Source organism: Oreochromis niloticus, linkage group LG7 (assembly GCF_001858045.2).
Source record: "Oreochromis niloticus isolate F11D_XX linkage group LG7, O_niloticus_UMD_NMBU, whole genome shotgun sequence".
Taxonomy (NCBI): domain Eukaryota; kingdom Metazoa; phylum Chordata; class Actinopteri; order Cichliformes; family Cichlidae; genus Oreochromis; species Oreochromis niloticus.
This window is the reverse complement of record NC_031972.2, coordinates 11,874,914-11,884,682: the sequence shown is the minus strand read 5'-3', so window position 1 is coordinate 11,884,682 and position 9,769 is coordinate 11,874,914. Positions and strand designations below refer to the sequence as shown.

Sequence of the window (9,769 nt, the reverse complement as noted above, 5' to 3'; positions counted from 1 at the left end):
GAAATTAGCAATTTTCTATGGGGGAAAATCACCATAGAAAATGACCCATTTTGTCTATGATGTCAGTAATCTGCAAGGTGAGATTTTTTAACGGCACCGTGTCAGGGAAAAAAAAAAAACAATAAAGCAGAGTAAGCTTTAGGACAGGCCTACTATGTGGGTGTGCAGTATCATCTGACTCTTTGTTTGTAATGGCTAGATTTAAAAACAAAGACTTGCGCTTTAAAAATACGACTTCCCAAAGTCGACTCATCAGCAGCAGCATCTTGAAAATATGTCTGAAGGTTCTCAGTCTTCCAGGTCATTGTAGTCTAAGGAGCTTGGAAAGAAAAGTGTCTGGACTTCTTTAGGTTTCTTGAAGATGTTTCACTTCTCATCTGAGAAGCTTCTTCAGTTCTAAGAGCAATTGGTGGGGAGTCCCAGATTTTAAACCCCAAGAGGGTCGTAGACCCCCTATTGATCCCTACCTAATCACACGAGCCAAGGTTTGAAAACAGGTGTAGGTCACGATCACCCAGGGTTTCGGGTGAACCCACTGTGAAACCTAGCCCCACCCTATCGTGTAATTTACTGTCAAATGGCCCAAGATGTGAGTGGGCGTTAATGGATCTCAAAACTGGATTACAGATGGCAGACAGTTGGTGTCGTAAGCCATAGCCTCTGTTCACCACCGTTGTCATTCTTTCCAGAATGCCAATGTTCACAATTTAGAAAGAGAGGACAGATGGCTTGAAAGAGGAGTGAAAGAAGCCATCTATGTCCATGGTGAACGACCATCTTTGAACAGAGGCGGTGGCCCCATGCTGCTTGGACCAGGGCTCTTTCAAATGTGGTAACCACTATACCATTGAACCACCATAAAACATATTTTTGTCTCATAAGCTGTCTGTATCATTCAGTACAACGATATCTACTCTTAAACTTTTGTTAAAATGCTTCCAGAACATGTATCCTAAGTAGAAAATTTTTACAGATGCTGAAAAGTGAACTCAAAGAGCATTTCATCAATTTGTTCTTCATATTTAAACTGTCAATGATAAAAAAGAAAAATCCACTAAGGCAGACAGTGACCTTGAATCAAACGATGATCCTGAGCAGTTTCTCTCAGCTCCGAGTTTAATACTCTGCTGAAATTCATTCAGTGTGGGCCAAGTGATAAATCAAGAAGTACTTGACAGATATAGCTGTATTATCAAGATAAAACCAGAATGTGTTTGTTGTGCGCATCTTATTTTTGACCCTATAACATGTCAACAATCTGAATATAATATCCAAATTTTTAACATGTAAACAACATGAAGTTACACCTGAATGTACAGTACAGCCCTATAAATACATGGATGCCACATCTCAAACAAGTCATGCTGGTACCAGAAGGATCTCCACAGTGCTTTACTACTTAAACTGCAGGTGTTTTTTTAATGTCTTTTTGGGGAGAAGCAAGACAAAACTTTCAGGGTGGGCTGACGGATCCTATTAGGAACACTACTGGGTCATCTGGGTTTCCATAGCCTGTGCGGCCCACTCTGGAGCAGCCTGACGGATCTTCTCTAGCAGGTTGTTGACTTGGAAACATAAAGACTGGATCTGTTTATCCCAGGTAGGAAGGGGTTCACGGGCTGCCAGAGACACAAGAAAAAAATTAGAAGGTGCATTTCAAAACAAAGACTGTTTGCATGTGAACCATGGTGAAAACCACAATGTGTGTTCCCCTTTGGCCACAGGCCAACTATCTTTTTGTTAGTGCCACTGTCACAAACCCCTACAGAGAATAGAATAGCATAGAATAGAATAGAATAATCCTTTAATTGTCCAACAAGGGGAAATTTGGTTGTAACAGCAGCAGAATAAAAGCACATATTCAAACCGAACAGGACAAAGAACAGAAACACGCACAATTTTTACAGAAAAAAATATTTACATCATGGACAATAGTTACAAAAACAGAGTACTGTACAGTTATTAAGATTAAAGTACAGGTTTTTTTTATATATAAAATGAGAAAAATAATGTGCAAGTTATAACAGTTGTTCGGTCGATTAGTGTTCGGTCGATTAGGTCACAGCGTTGATGTTAACATCTATGTTTGTTGGGAGCAGTTTTGATTGTACAGTCTGACAGCTGCAGGGAGGAAGGACCTGCGGAAACGCTCCTTCATGCATCTAGGATGCAGCAGTCTGCCACTGAAGGAGCTCTGCAGTTCAGCAACACTTAAATGCATGGGGTGGGAGACACCATCAGAGATGTTATTTTGGCCAGAGTCCTTCTGTCTCCCACCACCTGCACTGGATCCAGGGTGCATCCTAGAACAGAGCTGGCCTTCCTGATGAGTTTATCCTCTTACTCTCAGCTGTCGCTAAACTGCTGCTCCAACATACAACACATCATTCCTCACACCCATCAGCCTACACTCTCTTCGGCACTGTCCATTGCTCTGAATAATTGACCCAAGGTATTTAAACTCATCCATCTTCACTATCTGAACCCATCTTTATCTCCCACTCCTACTACCTCACCACTGTCTTGCTGTCCCCATACATGTCTAGCAACACCCTCATGTACTGCTCTGCCACTCCTGAGTTCCTTATACCACCGTTCCTCCCTTGAATCCTGTCACAGACTTTTCTAGAGCCACACAAATACAGTGCAACTCGTTCTCTATACTTCTCAATCAACACTGTCAAAGCTTCTATAATGCCATTTCTGAACATGAAGCAATACTGATGCTCACTGATCGTCACCCCACTCCTTAACCTTGCTTCAAAAACTCTTTCCCATAGCTTCATGATATGGCTCTTTAACTTTATGTCTCTATAGTTGCTACACCTCTGCACATTATCCTTGTTCTTAAAATGTGTCTGTGTATTTAATGTTAGTCAGCTCAATTTTGACCACTCCCACTGTGTGCTCTTAGATTTAGACTAGTCAACTAGTCTGTGTTTTATTCCTCCTGTTTAAATAAGTAGTAATTAATTCTAGTAATTAATTCACCAGAAACACTGCTAGAGAAGAGATGGGTGTCTGTGATCGACTTGTGATCTTTTCAGGGTACACAATGCCTCTCACCGCATGACACATGTTATAGGACTCAACCATGTGATTCTAAAAGGGATCAGCAGTTAAGAAAGGATTAATGGGTGGTCTGAGATTCTCTTGTTAACCTCTAGTTAAGTTATACTGTAATACTGTTATCATAATGCCAAAAAAAAGAATTGTTTTAAGTAATGGAAAATATTATTACTTAAAAGTGTTTAACTTACCTTTATTTAAAACTTACACTAATTTCTGTCCACTTATGTACGCAATTTATTAAATCCAAGTCATTTATTGTTTTATGTGAATACAGATAACAGTGATTCAGTTCATTCTGGCTAGAGTTAGAATCTCTTTCTTTCTAACCCATTGTGTCTGCACAGAGCTTTGGGGCAGCTACCTAAACCAGTGTCCTTATTCTGTAAATGCTGCAAAATAATGTAACAGGGATTAATGTAGCTAGTGCTACATTAATTTAGTGCACCACCCTCCTGCCACAGCAACACCTTTTCCGGCCACAGCTCTCCACAATAAGCAATGTTAGACAGTTGGAACATAGCAAAAAAAAAACAAAAAAAAAAAACTGATTGCACTTCTTCCTCTGATGTTGGGCAGTACATTGACTCACCATACCATCCTGAGGTAGATACTGGTATTACATGAAAGCCTGCTCTACTGTGGCTAAGGATTAGCTGTCAATTGTAAAAAAAAAAAAAAAAAAAAAAAAAAAAAAAAACACTGACACAAATAGTTCTGGAATAATTTTACAGCAATTTTATCCATATCTTCTGTTTATAAAATCTGTTAATCTGTAATTTTTGATTTACAATGAGTAAACAATGAGTTAGTATATAAATAATTATACATTTCAACTTTAAATTACTTTTATCAAGTGTTTTGGTTCCAAAAGATCTCATGGTCAAATCCTTATACCTATATAAACCTATATAAAATTTGTAAAACACACAAATAAACAATTTCATCACTTACTTTCAAAATGTACAATGCCATCAATCTGGTCAATGAAACCATTCATACGTCCCTCCGTGATCATCTGAGAAGCAATCTTTTCAGCCTACAGACACAAAGCAGAAACTAGAGTTTGTGTGTACCACTATAGAAAACAGGCACTTATTATCAACAGTAGTTCAATAACTTCCCAATGAAGCATAAAACTAAAGTGGCTCTTATACCAGTTTAGCATTAATCCGATTCATATCTCACCTTTGCAGGGGGGATTTCCAGCAATGCTCCTAGCTCTTCAAAAGTGATGTTGTTGTAGAGTTTACTGGCAGATAGGAGGTTGTGTTCAATCACAGCTCTGTCAAGGATGCTGGAGCCTGAAACAGATCAGAGTTAAGAAAGGATAGGTGTTGTGTTGCAACACCTATCGTTCAAGTGTAGAGTGCCCCTCAAGCACCAGCATAAATGGTTACAGCCCTGTGCTGACCTCAGTTATCATGAGCAATGACCAAGTCAACTATAGCTTTGACATTATAGCTGCAGTTAAGAGTATGTCTAGAAAAATGTTTCACAGTACGAAGGGAGCACAAAACCAGAAAGAATATAAGCTAGTTCACCAACTGATTCAATGAGGGTGGAGAAAATAAGGATTTCTCTCACTGTGTAAAACCCAGTATCTCAGCTTACCATCTGCTGTGGTGGCTTTCTGATGAGGCATCAGCATGGCAGCAAACTCCTGCAGTTGGTTACCTCTGATGATGCGGTCCAGGTACATCTTCTCCAGGATACCATAAGCAGCCAGCTGCTGACAGCGCTCATCCTTAAAGAGAGTAGCCAACATACGGGAACGTTGCTGCCCTAAAACAAATTACACCATTTTTGGTTAAGAGTGTGAAAACCGCAAATCAGTAGTATGCCTTTATATGTTTTCCATTAGTTCTCATTACATTATTTCTGAAAATGTAACACCTGCTTATACCTGCAGAGGCCAATATGGTGCAGTTCAGAGCATGCTTCAGTGCCTCCAGGCGTTCACTTTCATGAACAATTGACTTATAAGACAGCTCGTTGTATCTTTGTGCAGCTTCAATAAACTTCCTTCTGAAGTCTAGTACTCTGGCATAGCACACCTAATGAGAGCAGCATAAGCACTTATCCACACAGCTTCACTAAAACAACAGATAAGACTATGTAACTATGAAATCACTAAGCGATCATGTACCTTATAGTGTATCTGTAGCTGTTCATTAGAGGACTCATTCTGAAGCAATGAGGCTCTGTTGATGTAGGCCTCTGCCTGAACCGGATCATCATCTTCTAAGTAAAGTCGGGCAATTTTCAGATATGTATCCAACTTATAGTCAACATTATATTGCCTGAAGGAGATATTTTAAAAAACAAACAAAAGAAACAGGGATTTAAAGAAACAATTACCATCAAGACTTGCGTGTGACAATAGTTTACTTACTTCTGTCCTGTTTCGAGGGGAATGCCAACTAAAACTTGGGCAGCATTTCTCCAGTCTCCCTCCTTTTCATAAATGGTCGCTAAGTGCTGTCTGATTGAGGCTACCTGAGGAGATGGAGGAACATTACTCAGTTAAGCACTACAGTGACAATACTCAAGCTTAACTACCTGAATGGTTACCTCCGTTTGCACTGCGTCAGAGAGCTGGAGCAAACTTACCTGTTCCTCGAAGGAAATGACCCTCGGCTGGATCTTTTCCAAGGTGAAGTGATACACTGCTTTTGCTGTGGCGTCAGGCAGGTTGGGCAGATGTGTGCAGAAATCAGTGAGCAGCTGTCTTGAAATGACGAGACTGACATTTTCATTGACCACTGCAAGAATGTAAAATATAATAGTAAGACATACTCCTGAAAAATGAACCAAGGACGAAGAATAAGCAGATATTACAGAAGAATACAGGCACACCATACTTGCTTCTACAAAGGCCTTCAAGGATTCCAGTTGATCAGCATCTGTAAACTGAATGGCCTTTTCCAGAATTTGTCGATATCTGCAAAAGATTTCACCGGTCAGAAACCTTCCAACTTTGCTGGTAAGTTTAAAATGTTTACATAGAAAATCGAAGGATTAAAACTTAAATATGAAACACAAATACATTTTAGCTTATTGGATGAAACCCAGTGTTTTCCCCACAGATTAACTTTACTTGGGCAAGGTATGGGCATGGCTGCCCAAGTGCATCTGTCAAATCTTTATCTTTATACATGTGATGCTACAATGAGCTCACTAAGGCTACAGAGCAGAACAAGGCCTGCTGACACCCAAATAATCTCCAGGATGATGTAACTGAAAGTCATTTGCAGTATAAGAGACTCACTGATGAAGCAGCCAATAATATTCATATTCATCAATATTGTTAAAGCACATCTAAGACCCTCCCTCACCAGAAACAGATTGTAAATCTGTGGGAGAAACTGCATAATCCCATGTATACTGTATTCCCTTATGATATAACATATATATTATTATGAATTTAAAAAATAATTTAAAAAACCCTCTGACTGCTTGGTTGTAAAACTGCACCGTCATTTGTCAACTGCACCATCTAACAGACGTTGTGTCACAACCCTATAATAGTCTACAATTAATATTTAATATTGTCGAACACTATGACAGAACATCACAGACACTATGATGACACTGTGACACAACTAAAATGTTGTAAATAAATAGCAAAATGTACAAACTGAGAAGTATGGACTTATTTTGTGAGAGGAAATTTTGAATTTATTATTTTGAAATGAGTACCAAAAAAAGTACCAAAATCGAAGGAAAAGTACCCAATCCATTCGGTAAATATCATTTCATAAATAAATCTGTAATCAACATGTCACTAAAGTGCTCTGAACATAACAGAACTATGCACATAAACACCAGTTCACATATAATTACAGCAATGAGTCTGTGGTCCCTTACTTAAGAGAAGTCGATGCATTTGATTGTGACTTCTGTGAAAAACAAGTGTATTTAAGCTTGAGTGAATTAAACCCCCCTTTAATAAACAGCTATTTAAATATTTCCATTTTAATTAACCATTAGCATATACTGTGGATAAAAATACAGTAAACACTTTCTTCTTATACAAACACGTATACAACAGGACCTAAAAGATACCTTTTAAATAGATTTATCACCTTTTGGACAATACTGACGAAAACTGAAATTGCAAAAGTAGACTTTACAGCACAGTTGTACTTGGATTGCATAGGTGTTCCTAATAAAGATGTTGTTTATAGGATGGTAAGAACGTACGCAAAGGGTGTCCTGGCAGTTTTCTAGTCAAGTATCACTTTGTTCAAACTGTATTTAAGCTATATTTAAGCTATTTTAAATTTGTTTATGTCTTATGCTTTTATGATTGTGTAAACTCCTTGCTTTTATGTTGCTTTTTACTCTACTGTGTACAGTGACCTTGAGTGTTTTGAAAGGCGCTTTCAAATAAAATGTATTATCATTATTATTATTATTATTACCTTGTGCTCTGCACCAAATGTGCAGCTAAAGAGCAGCAAGTTAGCTAGTTAGCTTGGATGATAAAATATACAGTTCTCATAATTATTTTACCAACAATTAATGTGGGTAGTCACTCCTTTTATGTTCCTTGCACTTTGGATAAAACCTAAAAGCAAACATTGACAGACTGATTGCGTTTCTATCTGGTTTATCTGGATGTATGGCTAATGCAGCTAACGTTAGCTTAGCTTTGTGCAGACCAGTATCTAGCTGCTAGCTAGCAGTTTCTGTTGCAGTTTTTAACGAGTGATGTTCTCCCTAACTAACGTTACATACTTGGCAGCAAGATCTTTATGAGATCCACTTGAGTTCATCAGTTGTGTAAGCTCCTGCCTCACTTCGGTCGCCATTGTAGCCTGTGTCGAAGTGTCAACACCGGTTTCCTCTGCCAAGACAGGGGAGAGCCTTCCGTCTGCAGTCAGAGCGCAGAGCTCAGCCAGGAAGTGACGCAGCCAGCCATGGGAGCGGAAGAGGGAAAAGAATGATTATAATTATTTTAGGCCAGGCTTAAATGTTGATCTATTGTATTACTTTTTTATTGTCTGAATTTTAAGTGATAATATATGTTTTTAAACAAAACTTGGTGAGTATTATAAACTATCCATCCCTTTCCTGAAAATAATCATAGCTATATTTGGTTACATTTTTTCTGGTAATTTTGTGTTTTAACCTAAAAAAGGGTCAATCTATTTTTAACACTAGTATCATCTGAAATATGAGGGGCTTTCTTGTGTTTGCGCAATAAAATATCCTGTCTCACAGACATGCTGAACAACTACATTCTGTATTTAATGCCTCTAGGCTGGGCTGTTGTAAAGCATTATTATCAGGTTGTTCTAAAAGCTCCCTGAAAAGCCTTCAATTGATCCAGAATGCTACAGTAACAGTACTGACGGGGACTAGCAAGGCTTTTTCTCGTTCACTGGCTCCCTGTTAAATCCAGAATCCCATTTAAATTCTACACCTCACATACAAGGTCTTGAATAATCAGGCCCTGTCTTATCTTAAAGATCTCATAATACCATATCACCCTAACAAAGCATTTCACACTCGAGTTACTGGCTTACTTGTGTTTCCTAGAGCATTTATAAGTAAAATGGAAGGCAGAGCCTTCAGCTTTCAGGCCCCTCTTCTGAGAAACCAGCTACCAGATTGCATTCAGGAGACAGACACCCTCTCTACTTTTATGAATAACTTTTCTTCTTCACTTACTTCTTACTTTCTGTGTGTTTATACAGCACTTTACATATAATCATTAGTTACAGCTAATCTCTAGTAGACTTCCACAGCGTGTCTTTTGCCTTGTCTTTCTCTCTGCTCTCTTCTCTTCCCCACACTCCAAACCAGTTGCAGTGGATGGCTGCCCCTGTACCCTCTGGCACATTCTTCCTGGTAAAAAAGAGTTTTTCCTTTCCACTGTTTCCAAGTGTTTGTTCTTGGGGATTCATTTGACTGTATGGGTTTTCTTTTTATTACTTTTTAAATGCTATGTAAATAAAATTGAATTGAGCTGACATTTTTGTCAAACCAGTCAAAAGTTTGTTTGTTTGTTTGTTTGTTTGTTTAAGTAAAATACAACTAAAATATATAGCCTAACTAAATAATGTTGGATAATAGTAATAGTAATAAAATACATATGACACCAGAGGTCAAGTTATATACAAGTGGTATCAGTTAAAAACTAAATATCTATAATCAACATCAGTCAAAAAGTATATAAGTATTACGCAAAATACATAAAGACATGCCTGATGTATCGACTTTTGTACAAGAAAAAGTCAGCACCATAAGAGCTCATTGACTATCAACTGGACCTCATGTCACTTATGATGAATCTCCAAAAGTTGAATCTGTTCATCTGGACGTAGTGTTTTGTGGGAGAAACGTTTCGTCACTCATCCAAGTGACTTCTTCAGTCTCAGCTGACTGCAGGTTTCCCCAAACCTTATAAACAGTACATTTGCATAATGACTGAAACCAGCCCACTGAAGGAACAATGGGCTGTGAGGTCAGTACCTTAATCATATCACGTACTACATTTCACAGATCACATTAACTCGGTGGACCGGCACATCAAATTCACCAGGGAGGATATGAAAAGTGGCAGGTTAGCCTTCTTAGACTGTGAGATTTCCATCAGTAATGGGGGACATCTAAAGGCTGACGTGTACTGTAAACCTACACATACGGATCAGTATCTAAGGTCTGACTCTCATCATCCACTGGAGCACAA

General features: G+C 38.5%; 1 protein-coding gene across 1 annotated transcript; it reads right to left on the bottom strand.

Moving 5' to 3' along the window:
- Positions 1 to 1,072: 1,072 nt before the first annotated feature.
- Positions 1,073 to 7,989, bottom strand: cops4 (COP9 constitutive photomorphogenic homolog subunit 4 (Arabidopsis)). Its single transcript, XM_003455152.5, has 10 exons — positions 7,813 to 7,989; positions 5,934 to 6,013; positions 5,683 to 5,834; positions 5,465 to 5,568; positions 5,219 to 5,372; positions 4,976 to 5,126; positions 4,684 to 4,854; positions 4,258 to 4,373; positions 4,024 to 4,108; positions 1,073 to 1,619 (listed from the first exon to the last, which is right to left on the bottom strand). Exons 1-10 carry the CDS (start codon positions 7,884 to 7,886, stop codon positions 1,486 to 1,488), a joined length of 1,221 nt encoding a protein of 406 aa, XP_003455200.1. The 5' UTR covers positions 7,887 to 7,989; the 3' UTR covers positions 1,073 to 1,485.
- Between the last annotated feature and the right edge of the window lie 1,780 nt (positions 7,990 to 9,769).

What these genes read in the sequence shown, in the direction of transcription:
- cops4 (XM_003455152.5), bottom strand. Translation starts at nt 7,886, where the DNA reads ATGGCGACCGAAGTGAGGCAGGAGCTTACACAACTGATGAACTCAAGT. An exon ending in CACCATATTGGCCTCTGCAG is followed by an intron (nt 4,855 to 4,975) that starts GTATAAGCAGGT and finishes AATTTGTTTTAG; the next exon opens with GGCAGCAACGTTCCCGTATG. An exon ending in TGGCATTGTACATTTTGAAA is followed by an intron (nt 1,620 to 4,023) that starts GTAAGTGATGAA and finishes TGTCTCTGGCAG; the next exon opens with CCCGTGAACCCCTTCCTACC.